Source organism: Sparus aurata, chromosome 6, assembly GCF_900880675.1.
Source record: "Sparus aurata chromosome 6, fSpaAur1.1, whole genome shotgun sequence".
Lineage (NCBI taxonomy): Eukaryota > Metazoa > Chordata > Actinopteri > Spariformes > Sparidae > Sparus > Sparus aurata.
Window position 1 is genome coordinate 13,721,896 of NC_044192.1, and position 25,556 is coordinate 13,747,451.

Below are 25,556 nucleotides of genomic sequence, written 5' to 3' on the forward strand. Positions count from 1 at the left end.
TAGGGCCAGACGGAGTGGAGGAATTAACACCCCAAGTCACACTGGCTTGTCCTCTTTTTCATTCTCATTTATCAATCTGACTGAAGCAGCGATCCACCAAGGTGACAGCCATTGTTGAGTCTTATATACTGTAATTTTGACTGCCGATTGATGCTGAAGGGATATCTTACTTTACTTTATGAACAGAAGGTTACAGAGAGGACAGTGGAAAGAGTAGATAAATAATCTCTGGGGCGTGCAGTATGTAGCACTGGTCTCTGGACTGTCCCACTGTGCTTCTGCCCTATTTTAATGTGGATTCTACCGTCACTGAAAAAGCATCCATCATTGCCACCAGCTTGTCAGCCGAGACGAGGCGTGTTCCACTACTGTATGAAGAAACCATGGAGCAAGGAAAGCGTGTGTGTCCGTGAAAGAAATGGTGGGGGGTAGGGATAGTTAAATGGTAAATCTGTTCCCTGGGCAACCAAGGTCTGACAGAAAAGCACAAACACAAAGTAAGTGAACATATTACACATACTTACACACATAAAAACATAACATGCACATACTCACACACACACCAGGTGTAAAGTACAAAGGAAGAAAAAATTGGCTACAAATGACAGGTCAGTACACTGAGGTATAAGGTAGGTGTGAATGTGGGGGGCAACTGTGTGAATGTGTGAATGCTATTCATGTATCCAAGGAGTCACAAAAGTGCTGGAACACCATGTTTCTTGGTGCAGGGGAAGAATGTAACGGATTGACCTTATAGTTTTGTGGCTGAAGGCTGTGGTATGTTTGAACGATGCTAGTTTGTGCAACATGTTGACCAGCCACACCTGAATGGAGAATATTTTTGTTTGCGTTTCCATGCGAGCTACCTGACATAAGAGAGGGGCAACGTGGGGATATGAATGATGAGGCACTTAAAAAGACCAAAGTGTACCATTAAAAAGTACACAATGGCCTCGGTCTGATTAAGTATGATGGTCTTGTTGTAGTTAGGTCTGTTTTTGTACTTAGTGAGGGTGTTAAACAGAATTTCAGAAGAATTTCATGGTTTATCCAGCGGGACATCATTGTCTGCATGTTTGTCAGTGCGTACGGGTGTGCACATGAGGGAGTGAGGGACAAAATGAGAGAGAGAGAAAACGAGAGTGAAAGAGAGAGCTAGCTTCTTCTGCCAAGACATTTCCGGACACTGCTGTCCTGTCCTTTTCATTAAGGTAGTTGTTCTCAGGCTCAGTGCACACACACACATGGATTAAGTAGGCTTAGTTGTGGGAGCTCTGTGGTTACAGTCTTTCCCTTGTCTAAAACTTAGGATGGTATGTGTTTTGGACATGTCTTGTTTGCTGAATCAAGTCTCTTGATTTTTTGATAGCCACGTTGGACTGCTGGTCAGTATGTAAACATAAGCTATTGATCAACTTTGTACAAAGTCCAGTCGTGTTGGCACAAAACAGTGTAAAAGAATCTTTATACACTGTTAAAGCATGCATTTGATGCAGGCTATATTATGAATCAGATTTGTATCATAGCTTTTGACAAGAGGACCCAGTGTACACAGTGGCTGCACTCATATTTAATAAATGCGACCTCATTGACTGCATCATTCCTCTAGAAACAAGTGCATCAATACTGCTTTAAAACTGTCAGAATGTGGAAATTCAATATAGACAAGCAGGATTGTGTTTCAGGAGTGCCTGAGGTGAGATTAGATTTGAAGAGGTTCATTTGTGTCCGTGATGAGTGTTAGCTGGAAGATGCTTTGTCAGCATTCTCAACGAGAGCTAACCCCAAACCTAATCTCTCGTTCTTTCTCCCCGACACACAAATGCACACTACTCGTGCCTTTCCCTGCATTAAACCCTTTGAATGACTGCCTTTGTTTTACATGCTGTTGTGTTTTCATCTGCAACTGTAGATAGTCACTGATCATGTTCATAATATTACATTGATGCTGTCAGGGATATTAATATAAAGATGGGACAACAGTCCTTCAGAAGGCCAAAGAGTGCCGACTAGCAGAATGAGTCACATTTTGCTTTGGGGGCAAAAAATCATATTCGTATATAATCTACAAGTCAGGCTCTTCAAGGACATGTGTGAGTGTAGCCCCTCAAGAGAGGATACAGACCATATAGTCTTTTTAAGCAAGGCCAGCAGAGATATATATACTCCAGCCTTATCTTCCTGTTCCGATTCAAGTCTGGTTAAATGACTGATTCATAGAATGTAATGACTTTGGGGAGTTTAGGTTTAATGCTCCTCACTGGGACACAGTGTGGTGCAGAGTCAGTCTTTGTCTGAAATTAATTCTGTACCAGTTCAGGCTCTGTTACTGAAGCAGCATTATGCCCAACACACAAACACTACTTTCTACCTGTACTGGTAATTCAGAGGGCGGCCCATATCTTTTTTTGGACCATGCAAGACAGGTAGCCAGGGAGGCAAGTGCGATTTTCTTAATTAACAGTTTCCAACTCAAAATTCTCTGGTGGGGCCCGTTGGGCCAAGCTGCCTCAGTCCAGTCACAGATGTGAGAGTTGTTGTTTCTGTGTTTTAGCTAATCTATTCATCTGGTGGGTGGCAGCAGCATGGCCCAGTGGTTTAATGTGTTCTTTCCAGCAGCTCTTTGTTTGACCATCTTGTGTGTATAGGAGTGCTTTGATTTCTTCAGGCCCTGTTTGGGCTGTATGAGAAGAAAAAAGGAAAATCTATGTGGGCAGCCTAGGGTTGCAACGGTATGAGATTTTCACGGTATCATAACCAAATCATAGAATATCACACTTTCATGAGTTCATGGTATGCAGTTATTATTATTATCAGAACGGTATGGATTTTCTTGGGTCAATACTGATAACAGATAATTACCCGTTTCTTTGCTAGGCTGATTACCAATAAAATGGCGGTAATTTCACATTTTGTATTTTAAAAAGAAGTTCCTAACCTGTAGTTTATGCACACCTGACGGTAAGAAAGGCCAATAGTAGTTGGCAAAAGTGGATGGTTTAATATTATTTAGCTCTAATAACATTTGCTGCATTTAAACTTCCCTTCTCTCTGAACCATCTACTTGTTATCCCTGTGTCAATCAGATAATTCATCGGTCTGATATATAGTGCATCCCAAACAATGACCTCTGATGAAATGAAAACAGTGGGTTTTCGTCAAACGTATTATTTATTATTATTTCACAAAATAATGTCTTGGCGGACATGAAACTTGATTTAAACCTGAGGTATATGTTTTTAGCGGCGCAAATGTCAATGGTATGATAATCGTCAATTTTCACACCAGGGTAAACCTTGAAAACAGTTAACCCCTGCAACCCTAGATTCCACTGGGAGACATGACGTGGATGATGTTGAGATTTAGCAACCAAAGACAGAAAGTGTTTCTGAAAGTTTCTGAAAGTGACAAAAGGTTTGCATGAAATACTTCTTTTCAGAACATAAGAACAGCACAGCTGGATGGTGTTTTTCTTCAATTTATACTGCCGTGCTAAGATTCAGCGCATACAACACATAACCTGACAGTGACTTCATACAGTCTGACCCAGGCTTAAGATTTTTATTATGCCCATCTTGCACAATATGAAATGCAATCAACTTAATGTGATCACTGATGTCGTACAGTCCAAGGCCACCTAAAACCATCCTAAGCTCCATTGTTATTCATGGTTCTACTTAATCAGTGGCTTTTTTTAAGCACTCTGTAGCATGAATATCCTGTCCTTTTCAAAGTCCAACCTGCAGGATTAGTACATTTCTTATGCTGTCCTCAAACATTGCCCATATAGTTTGTCATGCTGGATTGGTCCAGTCACTGATGTGTCCTCTGCCATCGCGGCTCAGTCTGCTGTCTTTGTCACATTCCTTGCTTTGCTGACTTTTACTCCCACTTAATGAAATATGTCTTCTAAAAATGTACACAGTAGTGTCCATTACACAATATTACAGTGTTATCTGTTACAGATAAAACTACTTCTGTCATAACTGGAAGACCAATTTAAAGGCCCAGATTGGACATATCCTTTTTCTTCGTTTGACCTGCCTGTCAAATTTAATTGCTAGTTGAGAAGAGCATCTGCATGTGACAGCGCTCCAGTGTGGACCATCTGAAATCAAACATGGGTGGTTTTTCAGATGAGACGGTGCACAATTGGTACACATGGTAAACTTGACTGTGATCAGATTCTTCACAAGGTCTTTTATTCTATCGGCTTAAAAATCATTCCCACAGGGAAATCTAAGTGAAGATATGTATTTGTGAAGCCTGCCAGTGTTGATACTGCATTACTGGATGACTCTTTCAACAGTGTGGTGCTGCTTTAAGCAAACCGAGTGACGCCATAACTGCCTACGAGAATGTACAGTCGTGCCGATGACATGCATGTACTTTTATCACCTAATTAAAACTTTCTGGCTCTCACTCCTGTGACAGTATAATTATTACTTTGAAAATAAACCTTCCCCCTTGAAGCCTGACTGAGTCCCTCAGCCACATCTCTCCAGTTTCTTACAAAGCTTCCTCTCGGCTCTGATAGTCTTGATTAACCCCCCCCCCCCCCCCCCCCCCCAAAAAAAAAAAAAATCTCAAGGGACTTATTTAACAGTTAAAGAGATAAAAGCTTTTCTCTTGATTTCAGATGTATCATTATCTAGATAAAGAACTGTTTCTTAGAGTAGTTCAGTGCGGAGCACAGGTCCATTAAGTCTGATTTAATTGGCTACAAAATCTATTCAATTTTGTGGTTCAGTTGACTGTTGTGTGTTTCAGTTAACCTTCACTGATCCTTGGCTTTCTCATTTGGAGATAAAAGTTCTTTTTTTTCTGTTCTTTTTTCCTTTTGTGCAAGATGAGGCGATTTGTCTGTGAAACCGAGGAAAGGGAGCGGATTTGTGAATATGAGTCTGGAAATAAATGCAATGCAGCGTTGCCTTTACATTTTCCATTTGCTGCTAACAGTAAGAAAGCTGGCCAGCTCTTGTCTTTTTACATTTCACCGCTACACATTTCACGCCAACACACACAAACACACTTAAAAACACACCAATAAAAATTCAATGTATAGTATGCCTGACTTTTTAATTGTAAATTGAGCTGACTCGGTATGTCTAAAAATAATGCTGAGACTACGTTTCCACTTATTCTAGCACCATTAAAATACATGGTTCTATATTCTTTCTTTACACTGACCTGGATACGTTGATGTTGTGGCCCAATTTCCCTGCACTTGCCTTTTTCACAGTTCCATCCATCCATCCATTTTCGTCCGCTTATCCGGGGCCGAGTCGCTGGGGCAGCTGCCTGAGCAGGGACACCCAGACTTCCCTCTCCCCGGACACTGCCTCCAGCTCTTCTGGGAGGATCCCAAGGCGTTCCCAGGCCAGCTGAGTGACATAGTCACACCAGCGTGTCCTGGGTCTTCCTCGGGGTCTCCTCCCGTCGGGACATGCCAGGAACACCTCCCGAGGGAGGCGTCCCAGGGCATCCGAAACAGATGCCCGAGCCACCTCAGCTGGCTCCTCTCGATGTGGAGGAGCAGCGGCTCTACTCCGAGCTCCTCCCGGGTGACAGAGCTCTTCACCCTATCTCTAAGGGAGCGCCCTGCCACCCTGCGGAGGAAACTCATTTCGGCCGCTTGTATCCGGGATCTTATTCTTTCGGTCATGACCTAAAGTTCGTGGCCATAGGTGAGGGTAGGAACATAGATTGACTGGTAAATCGAGAGCTTCGCCTTTCGGCTCAGCGCTCTCTTCACCACGACAGACCGATACAACGACCGCATTACTGCGGCCGCTGCACCGATCCGCCTGTCAATCTCACGCTCCATCCTTCCCTCACTCGTGAACAAGACCCCACGATACTTAAACTCCTCCACATCATCCGCGAAAAGCAGAGATGAGATCCAGTGGCTCCCGAACCAGATCCCCTCCGGCCCGTGGCTGCGCCTAGAAATTCTGTCCATAAAAATAATGAACAGAACCGGTGACAAAGGGCAGCCCTGCCGGAGTCCAACATGCACTGGGAACAGGTCTGACTTACTGCCGGCAATGCGAACCAAGCTCCTGCTCTGGTCGTACAAGGACCGTACAGCCCTTAACAGAGGGCCTCCGACCCTGTACTCCCGGAGCACCTCCCACAGAATACCACGAGGGACACGTCCACAAAACACATGTGGACTGGTTGGGCAAACTCCCATGAACCCTCTCGAGCACCCTGCGGAGGGTATAGAGCTGGTCCAGTGTTCCACGGCCAGGACGAAAACCGCATTGTTCCTCCTGGATCCGAAGTTCGACTATCGGCCGAATTCTCCTCTCCAGTACCCTGGAATAGACTTTCCCAGGGAGGCTGAGGAGTGTGATCCCCTGATAGTTGGAACACACCCTCCGGTCCCCCTTTTTAAATAGGGGGACCACCACCCCGGTCTGCCAGTCCAGAGGCACTGTCCCCGACTGCCACGCGATGCTGCAGAGACGTGTCAGCCAAGACAGCCCCACAACATCCAGAGACTTGAGGTACTTGGGGCGGATCTCATCCACCCCCGATGCTTTGCCACTGAGGAGCTTCCAGACTACCTCAGTGACTTCGGCTTGGGTGATGGATGGGTCAACCTCTGAGTCCCCAGCCTCTGCTTCCTCTATGGAAGGCGTGTCAGTGGGGTTGAGGAGATCCTCGAAGTATTCCTTCCACCGTCAACAGCTCCCCACCTCCACTGTAAACAGTGTTGGTGGAGGTCTGCTTCCCCCTCCTGAGGCGCCGGATTGTTTGCCAGAATTTCTTCGAGGCCGACCGGTATTCCTCCACCATGGCCTCCCCGAACTCTTCCCAAGCCCGAGTTTTTGCTTCCGCGACTGCCCGTGCTGCCTCACGCTTGGCCTGCCGGTACCCGTCAGCTGCCTCAGGAGTCCCCCGGGCCAGCCAGGCTCGGTAGAACTCCTTCTTCAGCTTGACAGCAACCCTTACTTCCGGGGTCCACCACCGGGTTCGGGGACTGCCGCCGCGACAGGCACCGGAGACCTTACAGCCACAGCTCCGGACAGCCGCGTCAACAATGGAAGTGGAGAACATGGTCCATTCGGACTCAATGTCCCCAGCCTCCCTCGGGATCTGGTCAAAGCTCTCCCGGAGGTGGGAGTTAAAGATCTCCCTGGCAGAGGGTTCCGCCAGACGTTCCCATCAGACCCTCAAAATACGTTTGGGTCTGCCAGGTCTGTCCAGCTTCCTCCCCCGCCAGCGGATCCAACTCACCACCAGGTGGTGATCAGTTGACAGCTCAGCCCCTCTCCTCACCCGAGTGTCCAAGACATACGGCCGGATCTCAGATGACACGACCACAAAGTCGATCATTGACCTCCGGCCTAGGGTGTCCTGGTGCCACGTGCACATATGGACACCCTTACGCTTGAACATGGTGTTCATTATGGACAAACTGTGACATCCCGGGATTGGGTCACTGGGGCCCCCGCCCATGACTGCCACCCATATCCCACTGCACCGGCCCCTTCTGAAACCTCCCGCGAGTGGTGAGCCCACGGGAGGGCGGGCCCACGTTGCATGTTCGGGCTGCGCCCGGCCGGGTCCCGTGGGCAAAGGCCCGGCCACCAGGCGCTCGCCTGCGAGCCTCAACCCCGGGCCTGGTTCCAGGGTGGGGCCCCGGTGACGCCAATCCAGGCGATGTGAACGTCCTTGATGTTTTTTCTGTCATTAGGGGCTTGTGAACCGATCTTAGTCTGACCCGTCACCTAGGACCTGTCTGCCTTGGGAGACCCTACCAGGGGCATTAAGCCCCAGACAACATAGCTCCTAGGATCATTCGGGTGCTCAAACCCTTCCACCACGATAAGGTGCCGGTTCAAGGAGGAGTTCACAGTTGAAAAACATGAAGTCTGGTATTCCTACTTATCCACCAGACAGTGGCCAAGTCATACTAAATCATTTTTGTGTTTGTGTGCCTCTAGCACCTGTATAGGTCTTCCCAAGACACAAGAAGGCACGTGGTGTTTACAATGTATTTGGCACTTTCTGAGAAATGGATCCAACCCATCTGGTGTTCCAATTCTTTAAAGTAAACAATCACAAATGTGGCCATCGCTCAGGAAAGGCAAACTTGCTACGTTTCCACTCTTGCTGCAGAAAATCCAGTGTTGTGGCAAATGTATTAAATATAGTTATATCATGCCAAGATAGTTTTGCTGTCGTCTAGTATCTGTCCTTATTTGTGTACAAGTCTGCAAAACTGATGTTGTCACAGCAGTTTACAATGCTGAATTGTCTTCCTTAAAATGAAATAAATATTAATACTTTTATCCAGCGTTGCTAACATGCTGCCACTCTGCATTACGATGTTAAGAGTTTGGAAAATAATTTGAAAGAAACATACTAAAAAGAGCGACAAAGGCAATTTACAGCATGTTTATGTGAATCCAAATATCACTGGACAACACTGTCCACACCACTCATCTGTATCTGTAGTTTGTGGTGTACTGTAGCTGTCTGTGTCCTGAATCTCTGTGTGTATCCCTGCTGCGAAACCTCAAACCCTCTGGACACAAAGCTTGGTTCCTCTTTCCTTCAGAGCTGCTGGCCCGTGAGGACATTGTGCTTCGGCTCTGCGAGGGACTGGATTAACCCCCAAAATAACATAGCTTTATTAAATCACAACTCCGCCTCAGACCCTCTCTGCCTCTTTGGCGTCAAGTTTGCCTAACAGGCCCCCTCTGAACTCCACTGCCCTGATCCAGGGGGCCCCTGATAAATTGGTGGCCCAGTCTTTGTGCCACTCTCTCACTTCATTACAGGCTCAGACTCCACTGAACCATCTCACAGTATTGTTCAGCATTGGCATGTTGGGGATGGAGGAAGGGGGCGGTAATAGGCATGGGAAGGTGCATGAGGCCATTATTCTAGATAAATGAGTTATACGTGAACACAAACAAATAAGCAAACATTGAATGCGACTTTTTCAGCTTTTCTAAACACTGCTGATGTAGCCACCAACTTGAATTTATTGTTTGCTGTCAACTTTTAGCCTACTGCTTACCTTTCTGCATGGCTACTGAGGAAATCATACACACACTTGCATATAATAACTCACTATATTATCTATATTTGATGCATCATTCTACCTTAACTTTTGAGTGACATTTATAAACTGTATCCATTTTGATTTAAAGGCAGGTTTACATTGAGAAGCAAATGATTTAACTGTAATTTGACTCATTACAACAGGACTGTAGATGTGGCATTGGACAGGCGGTGACTGCTTTGAATCACTCCGAGCATATATACATGAAACTATAAATGAAAAATGTAGGGTTTTTTTTTTGCAATTTAGGCAGAAAACAGATCTCCAGATGCTGAATTAAAAAAAGAATGTTGGAAAGTGAAGTGGAAACGTCTGCAGCTGAACCTCCCTTTCACTCTGTTCTTGTCCTCTGCCAGATCCTGTTCAAGTTTCCTTCACTTTCACTTTGTTGAATTAGGATAATTAACTCTCCTGACACACTATGCAAAGTAATCAAATCTGTGCTTTGGCAGTATGTGAATTAGTTTAAAGGTTTGATTCTCTCCCTCTCTCTCACTCTCTCGTACCATACCTTACACTCCCAGAGGTTGGCATTTATCCATGGTTTTAATGAGATGGGCTATAGAAACGATGAACTTATCTAAATCATTCAGAACAGGGGAAATCTTCGACTGACTGACGCTTCCAGAAAGAGACACACATTAATCAGCGAAACACTGGGGACACATAAACCTGTACATGAGCTCACCAAGATCGCTGAAAGGAGGCATGGACGTACACAATTTTTTATTTGCACAGGTACACGCATGTCTCAGAACAGACAACGACAACATTTGAGAGTTTGGTACGTTAGAGCAGAAAACCAACTATGTATTTCTGCAGTCTATTGAAACTGATGTACAATCTTACCAATCGGTATTTTTTTTTATTAGAAAGCTGCTCTACACAGCATATTTAACACTAGCAATTGATTAAATGATTAATGGGTATCACTTTCTACTTTCTATACTTCCCTTTGTTTGGAATTTCCTTGTACAAACATTTAATAACTGGTTTATAACATACAATAACGCAGTTGTAAGCAGATTTTAAGGTTTATTATTGTATTTGACAAAGATATATAACGATAACTCTGCTGATCGACACACAAGTGGAAGCTGCTATAAATAGATAATGAGTACGATATAACATTTCTCATAAGTTAGAATTGCTGACAAATACTATACATGAATAGACACTTTTCTACTTGCTCCATTATACTGGTTGTCTGAATGCATGTATGAATGTATGTTATTTGCATATCTTGAGAATTGTTCATACAATATACAGACTGCAGGAAGCAAGGAAGTACGGTATATTTGAACAGGCAACACATTCAATATTAAGACATTTTGATGAAAAAGGGGATCACTGCTCTGTGCAACAGCGGCTGTGAGGCTTCAGCATTCTGCCTCATGGCACGTGATCTCTCCCACAAGATCTCATGGAGAAGCAGATGTAAACGCAATGGAGATTAGCGTGATGCAACAACTTGTTGTAGTGTTGGAGAAAAAACAAAAGCGGTTGAAGCAAAAGTTTAGCAAACATTCAAGGAGTCTGGATGAGTGGGGAGACATGGTCAACATGGATTTTCTCTTCTTCAGTGAGAACTGGAGGGGGGATTTTGAGTTTCTGTCAACAGTAGTATGTTAGCTTACTGCACATTAGCCTCGAAGGCTACAATCTTAACCGTTGCTTGGCAGCACCATCACAAGCCAATTTAATTATCCACATTTAAAATTTAAAATCTCAAACATATATATAATAGATATAACATAGATGTTATCAGGGCAGCCCCAACGAGTCAGAGAGCAGTTCAGGCGGCTTAAGACTGGATTTGTAAACCCCTTGTACAACCTAATAAAATGTGCCGAAGAGCATGTTATGAATAGGCACTGCACTAGTAAATGCGAAATAGAAGTGTATTATTGACTTAATTATAGTATAAAAGTTGTTTGCCCACAGAATTATCTCTATGGAGAGTTGTAGTGTCATTCAGCTCATTGTTTCGGTTTCACATCTAATATAACGTGACACTCACTCATCACTGTCATTTTTAGATGCAATAGGCAGCTGTTTTTGTCACAAAGCAGTCTTTCAGAAGCTTTACAACTAGCTGGTAAACGCAGTAAAGTATTTAGCAGCTACAAAAGTTAGATTTCCGTCTGAAGTTTACAGTAAAAGGAGAGTGAATATCAGACAGATATTAATCAAGGACACAGAAACACAGTGTCAATAAAGTCACAAGTCCCAATAAAGATAATTTAATGGAAGTTTAAATTTGTTTTTTAGGTAATGAATGAGTTGGACATTTTACAGTTGAAAACTAAACTTAAATGGGGCAACTTTTGTGCCAGTTTTTCTAAATAAGTCTGAATATACAATATCTGTGGCATTTCAGATTATTTTTCTGGCAACATGTATGCTAATACAATCTGAAATTAGCTAAAATTGGCTGATGACATTGTCCATTCCGTATTGATCAGGCTTAACTGTGCACATGTACCTGTTTACTTGCATATGTTTGTTTCTATAAAATGTAAGCAACATATATTTTTTTATATATATGTAGTTGCATCCTTTTTTGCACAATCCAAATCTAAAAATCCCAATTTTCCACACAATCTAATTTTGATCGGCAGAGTTAGTTGGGATTAGACTTAGATTAGTTAGGCTCAGTTATGGCTTTTTTCCCCTTTACCTCGAATGACCTCAAAGTACTGAATAAAAACAGCAAGTGCTCCATAGTGCTGCATAGTTATTTATGATGTTGTTTTGGCCCAAGACATCTTTCCTCGTTGGTGGTGTTACATTGGGGCATTCTTCGTCTGACATGGTTTACAGAGCCAACAGCGTGCTTCTGAGGTCGCTTACTGGCCAGTGACATTCCAGCTTCTCCCACGGTAACCAGTGGCGAGGAGGGGGGAGGCAAGGAAGGGTCGGTGTTTAGATTTAGAGCATTGTTTCGTCTCTGACAAGCCAATGGCACTTTTTGACCGCCAGCTGTCTTGACTGCCAATTACATTAACCTGCCGGTGTTTGGATTGTATAAATTTTGAAAAAATTCCCAGAATCCTTCAACTATCAGATGTTCATGTGGACGCAGGCGGAGGGTTAGGTTGATGTAATGTGGGTATGTCTGTGTGTGTATCTATATAAGGTAATCAACAGAATAGAGAGCATTGGCTGAGCAGTTTGGAATTTTAAACTTCTGCTTTGGCAAATCTGGACTGTCCAGAGAGCAGGGAAAGGAGAACACTTCACAAACCACAGTTAAGTGAATTGTGTCAAAACAGAATTGGCTGAAAATGTCTGGTCAGGATTTGCGAGGTCCAATGTAAAGACTTTAGCAGGGAGAGCTTAGTGGCAGATTCTGCAGAAGAAGCGAAGAAACTCCTCATACACTCACACACACACACACACACACACACACACACACACAGTACAAAAGTAGTTTCACTGGCTGCCAGATAAGCTAAAGTAATAACAGTGCCATCTCAGCTAATTTTAGCTCTGTATTGAATGTGCCGCGACTGGTATTCATGGCAACATTTCTGGCTGAGCTTAGCTGTATGTTTGGTCTCTCTGTATTGCCTGTCTCACTCTGTCTTATTTTCTATTTTTACTCTCAATCTTATTTTTCCCTGTCTCCCTCTCTCTCTCTCTCCTTCCATTCATTCTGTTCCTCCTCCCGTTCGACTCCATCCCTCTTTCCTCTCCTCTCCATTCACCACTTTGTTTGAAAGCTATCTGGTCTGATTTGTTATGAGGGGCCACAGCTAATGCCTGACATTTCTAATCTGGTAGACACCAATGCGATCATTTTCGCATCGGTTTATTGGAGAATAGTAAAGCCTCTTTACAAAGGTAAATATGGCCTTATACCTGCTGTGATTGGTGATTTCTCCCAGCCTATTCTGTTGTGCAGTTTTGTGCAGCATGAAGCACAGACATAAACCCAGTCTTACATAATGAAGAGTAATGACCACTAAGAATAGAACACTGTTTGCGTGCCAGCACCTACAGCTGTACTTGAATTCTCTCTCCTGACTTGAAGTTTATAAGTAATTTTAATTATTCAGGAGTGAAGTTGTAGTTGCAAGCCCACTCACAGAGGGGGCCGGGTGCCTGAAAAGGTCCAATGATTGGGCTTCCCGACATCGACATCAACCTCTTTCTCTCAGGTGGTGGTGGCTCCTTCACTGATGCTAGCTACATCTTAGCGAGTAACATTAACCCCTATGGCCTGGTTGGGAGCAGCTATCTAACCTGACTAAATGAAAGTGCGTCATTACGTAATTATTTGGGTCAAAAGCTCTTGTCAGCCTCCCCGTTTTTATTCTCCTTTCCTTTTTTTTACAGCATTTATGTTCGGGTCCTGGCATAGTAAGGAAGTTCACTCCAACATTTAGCTAGTAGGTAGCTTAGATCTATACGTTTTTCAGGTCATGTGCAGGCTATATTTTGCGTAATTTACAAAAAATAAATTGAATATTTTTGTTGTTTTAATATGTAATATTGAGTATTTTGTTTCAAAACACATTTTGATTTTCATTGCTTATATTAGGATGATTATTGCTGGCCCCCCTCTAGTCGCCAGGACCTGAATAGGCCCCCACTATGGGTGGCCCTGGTTGCACAACTGAGATATAGTTATCATAAACAACAATCACTCAGATGCCAGTCTTTACCTGCCTGGCTGCACAGCAGCACTTCATTGAGAAATCTTTCTTGTTCAGTACACTCACAAGGCTCAGGAGATCGTCTATGATGGCTTCTACCTGAAACAATAATGTAGACAGTCCCATTATCATTCTCAGTCTTGTGGCTTAGCCTGCCATATTGAGATTGACCACATCAATTTTGAATGGCCTTGGTCCAGCAACAAGGAAGCAGTTGGCTACCCCATGGTACAAACATCAATGGGTTGGCACAAGCACAAATGGACAGAAGCTCATTTCCATGAAACATTACGCATGCAAGTTGACAGCTACTTCAAAGCCGTAGCTGGTACATATTGGTTGCTCGCTGCTTGATACGTGTTCCCAGTCTGCACATCCCCAATACGTCTGGTTTTGTCTACAAATGCAGATCCAGCTGATTCTGCATAGTGTTAATGAGGTGAGTATACAAGTAAAGGAAGAAATAAACTTTGATAGAAGCATCAAATGCATTCAGGTCATGGGAGGTCAGTGTGAGTGTGTGTGCTGACCAGTTCATACAACCCTTGAGTTCCCATTAAATCAAATAAGTTTGTGTTTGTTTTTTGAATCTCACTGATTACTGTACAAAAACACAACATGTCACCTGGCTGCTCAGCCTCTACTTGCAGTGATTTACAGTGTTTCCTGATGGACAGATATCCTTACTTTCTGCTAGTTAGCTAGTTAGCAGCAAGTGTAGAACTCAGCTCGTACAAGTAGTGATGCCATTAGCTGACTTAGCCAAGCGACAGTCGTCAAACTGTCAGTCTCAGAGGCTATGATCAGTCCTGGTCTAGCCGTGTTGAATATCAGAAGTGTTAATGTTATTTAAATGCTAGGAACCATCCTGAAAATTTGGCAAAATACAATCTAAGTAGCCATCATTTAAATCACAAACTCTGTCAAAGAACTGATAAAGAAAACAATATGAATTTCAGTATAAGCGACTCAATGCACAACGCTATAAATGTGTTTTTGGACATGTAGTACTCTGTCTGCTCATTTTCATGGGTGCTTACCCAAATTAGCCTATGAGCAAGTGTTTGCTTTAAAGCCAGACTGTGTGTGTCGTAAATGTTTGTCCCAGGACGCCATTGTGGTGGACCATGCATACATGAAAAGGATGCAGTTAAACCAGCATAGACTGTAAGTGTGTGAGTGAGACACAAGGAGATAGGGACTGTGTGAGGCGGGCATTTAATATCAGTTTCAGTACTCTTACTAAAAACGAGTCAGTCTTCTCAGTGATTCTTTATAGATTTGACCTTTAAAGGAGAGACGTTTTTAGCTTTCAGATATTGAAACAGTCCTCTTCCTCAGATGAATTGAAAAGAAACTGACTTCATCTCAGAGGACAGGGACAGATGGAAAGATTAGAGACAGATTGGAGATCAAGGCCAATATTATTGAGAAAGAATATGAGTTTTCAGAGGAAAAGGAGGTGCATCCGGGAATACAGTGAACGTTCAGCTGACTCAGAGGAGCTACGGTATGTTTATAGTTGTCAGCATTTAGGTCATGCCCTTTTCTGCAGCAACTTAAGTCCCCTTCTGACATGTAGTGTAATCACTAAATGCTCTGCCCTAATTGGTGTGAGTCATTCTTTTTCCATAAACATTGTCCTGGTGATTTTCTTACCATGCCACATTTCATCCTGAACACTGCTCATGTGTGAATGAATGCAGTGTCTTTGTCATTTAAAGCACATGGTTTCATCGCACACATTTCCACTTGACATTTCTACATATAGCCTAGAACCAAGTTCAATTTGTGATTGTATTGAAGTTGTTTAAAGTGGCAGATTAGACTGAAAACAGATATTTGCAAGCCAAATGAGGCGCATTGCTGTGATAAAACTGTCTGGAGATAGCTTGGTCTGACAATGAAATTTGATAACTGCTGTTCTGTCACACCAAGGACGAAATAACAAGTGAACAAGCTTTCGCCTTGCTCATCATACATAACTTCCTGTGATACCTCTTCTCACGAGCTGGATGCCAGTCGCGTGAGCACTACATCTGCAGCGGACGCGTCCTCTGTGAACTGAGTCAACATGGCACTTTGCGAGGAGGCCTGTGTGTGAAAGCTAAAAATGCCATTATGAAAAGGGACAGATGAAACCAGCAGTGTTGCAGATTTAATGTCTGAAAGCAGCTTTACAGTCAGTCAGTAGGTGTGTTCCTCAAATAATCTTTATACGGACTGAAGGTCTTGACCTCCACTTTAATCACTGAGTCACTCTGCCACCTCCTGATAGAAGAGAGGAGCGCAAACTTGAGTGACTTGTAAACTGTTTATAGTGAATAAAAGCATAAAAGAGAAGGAGCCACTTCACAGAACATCATATTCACTTCAATATGATGTTCTGCTGGATGTTTTGACAAAATAACGGCATGGCTGCCTGGCTGGCTGGCTGGCTGGCTGGCTGGCAGGAGCTCTATTTTGGGAGTGGTGAAAGCCCCCTCTCTCACTCCTGTTGTCGTGTGCTGCGACTCTTCAGTTTGCCCTCTGGTTATGTGCCTCTTGTACTATGCAAGAAGAGCACTTCACACTTGCCCAGTGAAACCAGAGCTATGCCTTCAGGCTTCAGCCCCTTGCCTTGCCATGTCCTCTGGGCTATTTTTACTCCAGCAGTGGCTACTTCTGCCAAACCCATACCACAGCCTACTGGACTGGAGCTGAGGCCGTGTGTGTTTCTATGTAAGTGCGTGGACATGTATGTGTGTGTGGGTGTATGTAGGTGTGTGTGTGTGTGTGTGGTAAAACTGTGAATTTAAAAAGAGTAGTGAGCAGAGTAGAGCTGGACAATGTGGCAAAGTATCACAAATGAATTTGCCAACAACAGAGCACAAAAAAGTAATTATGGTGCTTTGGGTTTGGGGCGGCAACTTCCCCAGGTCAAACCTGGCTGGGGTCCTTTGTTGCCCTTCCCTCTCCCTCATTTCCTGTCATCCTCCCTCTCCCCCCCTTTGCTGTATCATTTTGTGTAATTATGGGTTTCAATTGTAGAAATTTGGAAGCAAAATAAAAGCTGATTTTTTTAATAGAAAGTAAAAAGGTCCAAATTTTATAATAACGGCCCTCTTGGATACTTGACATTGTCATCAAAGTTGAACAAAATGTGAAGTCTATTAGGATGATAAGGACTTTGTGAATTGCAATAACGTGTCATTTCTTTTTAATTGCACACTAGTTATGAAATAATGTCAGCCACTGTAGTTCGGTAGAAACCAGCAAAGAAGAGTAGATACTATTTTCCTGAATTTTCAAGGCAAATATATAAAAGAATACAATTATCTACCGAAGGGAGGACAAGAATGATACAACTAGAATAGTGAATAGTGTGATTTCTGTCAGAACATCTGTACGTGTAGCAATGTTCTCTGTTATCTGAAGTTATGGAAGATTCAATACTGAAAATCAATCACATTGACTATATTGACTCGTATTAGTGTGACAGCAGGAGCACCCTCTGAAGACCAATGGTCATTATTGGTTTACGTTAACCCAATTCAGTCAATTATTTCTGATTCTGATTGCATCTTTTCAGTCAAACGACTCAGGTTTGAAATGTTTATCATAGCAGCAAAACATGCTTAGAGTTTGGCATCAAGGCTCTGACATCATCGCTCCCTGTGGATGTTTATATAGAGATGTTGGGGAATGATAAGTAAAACATCTTGAAACCCCCCCCAGTAAAGATGGATGTTGGGGTGGTGGTGGGGCTGGAAGGAAAAGCAGCAGTGGCACTGACAGATCAGAGGGAGAGTTGGGAAGCTCTTGTACTTGGGACTCGGAAAGTTATTTTTTTTAGTTTTTTAGTTTTTGCAGTGAATAGTGATGCCGTGTTTGATGGATGATTGTTGAGAGTAGGGCATGTCACATGTGTATAGCAGTGCTGCTCGAGTTGCCCGATTGAACAGGCTCATAGGCGTCGCTCCATTGGATTATGAATGGAATCTAAAATGTTAAGATTTTTGAATTTGTGTAGAGAATTCCCCAAAACAACACTCATGCCACAAAGTGTCAGTGCACTGCCGTGGGACATCACATCCCACCTCTGCCTCCAGTTTGTGCCTGTCCTTGCCAGAATCACCCAAATAGAACTTGATACATTAACTAATGCTGTTTTACCATTTTTGTAAAACAAACTTGCTGCAGTTTTACTTTTTCTTAAGAGGATAGAACACCTGGTTATATTTTCCATGTTACAAAATAGATATTCTTCATGAAGGAGCACGACGAACTCTATATATAGTAGCTGAGGAATCTTATGGGACCGACTTCATCACAGATGAATTTCTGCACCTTTTTAAAGCCATTATTAAGAGCTGCTACAGCTTTCAACCCATCTCTGAACCTGAGGGCTCCATATTCATTTCCCAAATTCCTTTTCTCTCCCTCTTCTGTCCTCTCCTACTTCTTCTGCCTGACCATTTTATCTAATTCTCGCTCTCTCTCTCTCCCCCTCTTGCTCCGCCTCAGTGAAATACATCAAGGAGATGTCGGCCTTCTTTAAAAGCTCGGGGTCCCCTGGGGCAGCACTCCCCTGGGACTCTCCCCCCTCCACACCTCAGAGGGGCACCGAGCCCTCACCCGCTGAGCTGAAGGAGCCCCGCAGCATCCCACTAAAGATGTGCCAGGTATCACGAAAACAGTGCCCTCCAGACACAGAAAACAGGTACCGTATATGTTAGAAGTTTTCAGCTTTAAGAAATATTAGATTTTCAGTTGATACATTTTTTAAGCAAGAAAAAAAGAAATATGACAGCTGAACCTGAATAACATGTCTGAGAGAGAAGATTGTTAAAGGACCCTCTTTCATACATATTCTCTTTGTTAATATCTAAAACTTTCTCTTCACCCCTCGAGCTTTTCTCTCTTTCTCTGCCATTTGTCTCTTTTTTCTCTAACTGGCCCCCTTTTCCCATCTCCTTTTTTGTCCTCCTGCTTGCTTCTTGCTCTCCCCCTCTCTCTCCTCCTCCTCTCATCTCATCTGCCAGGTATTTCGAGGTGATTTCGGCCAACAGAAAGAACTCTGTGTTCCTGCGAGCAAAAGACCCAGCCATGGCCCAGTCTTGGTACAATGCCATCCAGGCCGGCGCTGCCAACCTTTTACCCCGAGTAAAGGAGGAGATGAAGACCATGCAGCCTGGCATGGAGGTCAAACATCTGGGCTGGATTACAGAGCAGGTATGCAGAAACACAGATGTGCAAGGTTCATACTGCAAGACCTGATCGGCAGTGCTGTTTTAGTGGTTTTCTTTCTCTATATTCAATGCTATTTTGCCATTTTTCATGTCATTCTGAGGCTAAGACAAAGTGCATGCAGCAACACAGAAACATATAGCACCATATGAGTGAGTTTCAATGATTTCTTCATATCTGCTACAAACGTGCTTGTGTGCAGGTGACCCAGGGTCCAGAGAGACCAGTACTGGCCGCGTTGACCGACAGAGACCTGCTCCTGTATCCGTCCTTGCCTGAAAGCAAAGAGAGCCTCAGCAGCCCCACCAAGAGTCACCCACTCATTGCTACCAGGTTCATACGCACATGCCTACAAATGCACACAAACACAATATACAGAAATTAAGCATTGTATCAGTTCAGACAGAACACGGTAGTACATAGTTTCATAGTTTTGAGTTATTCACACACCACTCACAACCCATTCGCACAAAAAGTTGGTCTATTTAAATATGACTCCCTGCTCACAGATCCCTGCTACACACATGCTGCCACACACTGCTGCCAAAAAGCAGAACATTTTAGGAGTTTAAAAGTTTCAAGGAAGATTTGTATAAAAATCTGTATCGGTCTGTGTAAATTACGTTTACAGACGTTTGCACCAAGAGGAGTCTTGAAATATTGACTTTGGCAAGTCCAGTTGTCAGGGGAATCTGTTTAGTGCACCTGCATCTTGATATATGGCACCATTGGAGGCACAATATGGCACCATTGGAGGCACAATATATCACGTCGTATCAATATTTTGTCCCACGTCTCTATGGCTCAGAGTCTGAAAATGTTATTCAATGTCTTGCTCTGGGCTCACTCTTGTATACCCCAGAGATTTTCTGCATTATGCTCCCTGTTTTGGCTTAGCATTCTGCATAGCTAATCCAGGGAGAGCGGAGCTATCAGCGCCAGCATGAACATATTTCCATTCATTGCATTAAATGGTTAAATCTGTGACGACAGTGTCCCTGACTAAACTACACATTAAAACACTTGTGCTCTATCTGCTTCACTCTCTGTCTTACCCAAAAGCATTTTCACGTAACCGAACACATACATTTAATAAACTTCATGTAATAATGTCCTGAGCAGCCTAGTTTTAAGTTAATGGACCCTTTCCGTTGCTGTTTTTGGCCCAGTCAAAGAGCACATTCTCACTCTTTCCATAACTGGACTGTTGGACTTTCTGCCCATTACATCACATTCATTTGGAAAACATTAGTGGAACCAGAACCTATGAGTCATATGTTTTTCCTCCCTTGTTTCTCTGCTGTGCTCTCCACATTTTACTTTTCTCTTCTATAATGCACACACATGCATACCCCTTCATTTGCTCTTGTGGCCCACCTCAGTTGCCCTCTCTCTCATCCACCTTCTTCTCGTCTCCCTTGTAGACTGGTCCACTCCGGCCCGGGTAAAAGTTCTCCTCTCCTGGACTCTGACCTCTCGTTTGGCCTGCGTTCTGGCACCAAGCAAGGCGTGGAGACCCATGTGTTCAGAGTGGATTCTGCCAAGGAGCTGTCCACTTGGACTCATCTGCTGGTGGAGGGTTGCCACAATGCTGCTGAGCTCATCAAGGAGGTCACCACGGGTACAGACCCAGAGATTTGTTCAACTCCCAGTTCTGTCTTTTATTTCTTGCTGCACAGTTTTCTCCTACAAGGAGAGAATTCAATTTTGAAACGGAACCAAACTATCAGAGGGCACAAGGAATTGGCAAGAACTGATATTTGATTGTCTTTGAGTGGTGCTTGTCCTCGCCTAAGCCGAGAATCACACAACCACGACTCGAGATTTGACTCCCACTGGGGTCATCCTTTGTATAAAATCCAAAACAGAATCAGAAACAAAGGCACTTTATTGTGTAAGCATTATTAACTAACTAATAATAAGGTAAAGGGCAGATCTTTGTGTCTCTATAAGATCCCCCAAACAGTGATTCAAATGGAGAGTACATATTCCACAGTAAACAAAACACTGTTGTCACTCTAAAGTTCATTGACATGTCTTCCACACTGACTAGTCCAATTAAATGTTAGCGGTTATGTTTCTGATGCTGTTGAAGATTAGTTTGCAGTAACGCATGCCTATATTTTCAATTCCGACTGCTGGGAGTCAAAAATACTGATTAATCCAAAGCAAGATGGGGGTTTCTGTTCAACAGGGACACAAACATCTCAATATAGTAGCATAATAGGAGTCTGCTTCACAAAGTAGGATTAGGAGTTACGGTTAATTGTTTCTTGCACAATGACTTGGGGACGGCTCTCTTTAGCATAATGTCCCCAATCTCTGGAGATTTCCTCTGGCTGCGTGTTTATAAAGGACTTGAACTGGGATTTAGAGAGAAGGCTTTTTGTAATAGAGTTTTATGAAGAGCTTGAGAAGAGATAAAACATTTTTTTGTTTCAAGTACAGCTGTATTTAAGGTGTATGATGAGTTCACACCTGCACTGACTAGTAGTACAGCTCTTTTTACTTTCACGATCCAGATTTTACATTTTAGTCATCCAAGTTTCTTGTGGAAACTCATTAATCCTACTTTGTGAGTAAGACACCAGTTAACAGTGGAGGAGTAGTTATGTTATTATATTGCCCTCTGCTGGTAGCACAAAGTAGTGCAACCGACTGTCAGCATAAAAACCTAAAATGGTCTATTTTGGTATTTAGGGCGAGTGTTCCATTAACAAGATTTAAACCTATTCTCTTTTCTTAACAATAAGCATTATTTATCCTCGATGAACACCTAGATACAGCCAGGAATTCTGGGCTCTGTACCAACACCCTAACATTCATCATACAACAAAATAAAATCTGGATTTATTTCAGAGAATCTTCAGTAGAACAATGTAAAATTGTTACATTCTCCTCTGTTCCACCTCTGTGTGACCCTTGTTTCGTTTTCTACCCTGGCAGTCTGTAGTTGGAATGGGAAGGAGTGTACCCTGGGAGTTCACATTGATGAAGGGTTCACACTATTCACAGAAGAAATGGGTGTGAGGAAAAGCATTCTGCTTCAGCAGCCCTTCGAGCGCCTTAGAATGTCCTCAGACGACGGAGTTCGCATGATGTTCCTTGACTTTGGAGGCCCGGAGGCTGAGATTGTAAGTTACTGTCTTCCATCAGACTAAAAATTGTTTAATAAATCTGACTGTAGTGTTAAATGCAGCAAAGTTAGCTTAAATCGTTGTCATCAAACATTACAGTTGTGATTGAAGGAAATATAATTGAGAACCACACTTGGGGTAAATGTCCATCCCAATGCCCAGTGCTCTATACGTTTTAAATAATTATACAAACTAGAATGACACTCAGTAGAGTGCATACCTCCACAGAGGTCCAACTGTCCCCTTTAATACAATCAAGCCAATATTTAACTCCACTAGAGGAGGTGCACGCCGCTTGAAGATGCCACATTTTATAGGTTTATAAGTTAGACGAATCGATGTCATGCACTTGGAGAGCAAATTGAAAAGGCTAGATGTGTGAAGACATTTTTCTTGTAAGCAATTTTTTGTTCTAGTAAACAGTTTGGTTAGAAACAGATACAAATGATGTTAACATGGCAAAAGAAAATTCACACACACAAAGCCTGGTAAACACGACACGGCGTAAAGCTGTTCACACATAGTCACTGAACAACCTTTCGTGGCCGTGTGGATTTCACATCCTCAGACTGAGGCAGGACAAATTATACTGTGGCGGGCCAACGTAGTGATGAATGGAAAACACTGTCATTTAGTAATAAAAGTTATTTTGAGACGATTGTCTCAACACAAGGTCCATTCACTGGCCCTGTGGGAGCTTTTAGCCACATTTCCTCAACAGTTTACATCAGCGGATGGAGTTTGCTCGGTTGTCATGGAGATGGCCAAGTCTGAGCCATCTGAGTCAACAAATGAGCCAACTCCAGTATATGATAAACAGTATGTGCTGATGAGTACCATGACATGCAAGTGAAAGCTCCAGAACAATCTAGTATGAACTGCTACTTAACTGCTATTCACTCAGTACAACTTGTTTTATTTTGTTGACACACAGAAATGATCATTTAGCCTTTTAATTGCCGTTTCATTTGGGATGCAACCATCAGTGTCATGTACAGTATTACAAAGCTCATATTCCACGTTTGCTTCTCTCCTATCAATCTCTTTTTTTTCAGCAACTGGACCTTCACTGTTGTCCCAAGACCATAGTCTTCATCATCCACTCTTTCCTGTCTGCTAAAGTCAAGCGACTTGGCCTTCTGGCATGATAATGGCCAACCAGAAAATCAACAATAGGAATATTCAATAAAACACACAGCCCAGACGACTCTGAAACACCAGTGGATGTGGCCCAGGAAAAGATACTGACCACCCCTCTTTTCAGCCTTCCTATAGGCCTTCTCTGGTTAGGTACTTCCTGGTCTTCGTAAGGGAATGAAGACAAAACAGCAAAATTGATGGACCTTTGTTGAACTTGTAGTCGTAAGGTGAAGAGAGGTTTTTACAGATGGCTTAGCAGCCATTTAAGGGATCTGACATCTGTCAAATCTGTTACAGTAGGTCATGACACTTTATGATGGCAAACTGTGTGAATATGACAGCCTGCATCTTAATGTTTCTAAGCTTGAAGTCCCAAACATTTCATGTTTTTTTCCCCCATTGTTCAGTTTTGTTTTGTTTCATGAGTCACGGCAGGCCTTTGTCACAAGCATCCTTTCATCTTTCAATCTCTGCTTTATGTGCTGTGAGCAGTCATAACAAAAGTTATTTCACAAATGTCCTGATTGATGTTGGACAAACACTTTTTTTATGAAGGCAGCTTCAGTGGAGTGACAGAATGACATGACTGATCACTACATGATCAATCGTCTGTACTGAACAATGCACAGAACACAAGTGTAACGATATGCTTTTTTTGTGTGAAATTTCTTTTAAGCTACATTGCCTTTTTGTTGAAGACAATTTCCAAATGCCAAATCATATACAGTTTATTTTTCCTTATCGCTGAATACACTTTTATTTTATTTTCTGTCTCTCCTTCTCTTTTAAATGTGCTCATAATCCATGGCCTAACAAAGAGAAATCGCTAACAGTAGTATATTGTAAAAGGTTTTTTTTAAATTGTATTTTAGCTTAACCAATAAAGTAGACAAAAATTTTAATTTTCATAACAAAAAAAGAAAATCCTCCCTTGAATCTGGATGGCCTTATTCAGACAGTGTGACTGCAGTTTAATTTAATTTCAGCCCACATGAAGACAAAGGTTGTCACATAATCATTGTCAAACAGTTGGCTGAAAGAGTGCCAGTCTCGCTAAGCTACTTCTCCTGTGTGGATAAGCTACGGTAAAGGTACAGAGTTTAGCTCTTAGATAAACACAGTACAGTGTTTTTGTCTGTACATTGTGATTTAATCACAAGAGAGGACAGACAGGCTTCATCAGAGAGCACAGATGGTCTATTTTGTACACATGTTAACCAACATTTAAAGATAACTTACCAGATGAAAGATGTTGAGTTGTTTACATCATAAAGTGTTTTGATTGTCTTTTTTTTCTTCTTTTATTATGTGTCAACTGAACATCCACAACTTCTCTCCGTGTCCAACACTAAACAGACTTGTATTAATATATATTTCAGACCTAAACCTTGTTTGCTTTCAAGAATAAAATGTATTGTATATTCTTATTTAAACAAAGGTGTGCCTTGCAGGGTTGTTTGTATATAAACATGTAATAAACTTTGTTAACTTTTATTGTTTACCATGCGTGTGCTTTACTGACACCACATGAACGGGACTCTTGATCGTTTCACTTCTTTATTTTGCTTCTTTGAAGACCTATGTTCACTTAATGGTGTCTCTGTCTCATGTAACTACAGTGAGAGGGCAGGATCACAGCGCACTCACACACACTCATACATGTTTACTTCAACGTACAACCTTTCAAGACAGCATTGGTAGGACGCAATGAGCTTTCTTTTTAGTTAGCACCTCATTACGTCTGGATGGTTGTTACAGACCACTTGATGGTGGCGCAAGATCGCACAAAATGCCAATAGTTGACATAATGCTACTTTAAGTAATAACCTGAAAATGTCAATTTTGATCTGTTCAGCAGATTAATAATTCACCAGTTAAAGCTTTACCCATTGTATAGAAAAAAAAATTATAAAAGCAGGATGTGCAAAGTGACCTCTGCAATTCTGCAATTTATTTTTGTATCTTTTACCTAAAATGTCCATTTGTTATGCTCTCACAGATGTGAGTGAAGATTCATCAGCTGGCAAAGAGTCCAGGTGAATTATCATCTGTATGCTGGAGGCATCTTTGTGCTTCCATTCTTATTTACTGCTCATTGTTATTGTTAGGTTTAACACTGAATGAAACAATCACAAACAGACATGGACTCAGAGTTTGTCTTTCTTTGCTTTGGTCATAGAAGAGGGAGTCTGACAGGAGTAGACACCTATTAATCGAGCCCCACACTTTCATTTGATGGTTTTTAAATATGGAAACCAAGAAATGCCATGGCAGGGAAATGAGCTGTTGTGACATTGACTTTTTCTG

General features: G+C 42.6%; 1 protein-coding gene across 1 annotated transcript in view; it reads left to right on the plus strand.

Annotated features, from left to right (window-relative positions):
- snta1 (syntrophin, alpha 1) overlaps positions 1 to 24,743 on the plus strand; it is a 39,175-nt gene extending 14,432 nt beyond the window's left edge. Inside the window, exons 3-8 of the mRNA XM_030419693.1 lie at positions 18,250 to 18,445; positions 18,768 to 18,957; positions 19,175 to 19,305; positions 20,397 to 20,593; positions 21,919 to 22,106; positions 23,165 to 24,743. Of these exons, the coding sequence (XP_030275553.1) occupies positions 18,250 to 18,445; positions 18,768 to 18,957; positions 19,175 to 19,305; positions 20,397 to 20,593; positions 21,919 to 22,106; positions 23,165 to 23,257 (995 nt within the window). The 3' untranslated portion in view covers positions 23,258 to 24,743. The remainder of the gene's footprint in view (positions 1 to 18,249; positions 18,446 to 18,767; positions 18,958 to 19,174; positions 19,306 to 20,396; positions 20,594 to 21,918; positions 22,107 to 23,164) is intronic.
- Positions 24,744 to 25,556: the final 813 nt, after the last annotated feature.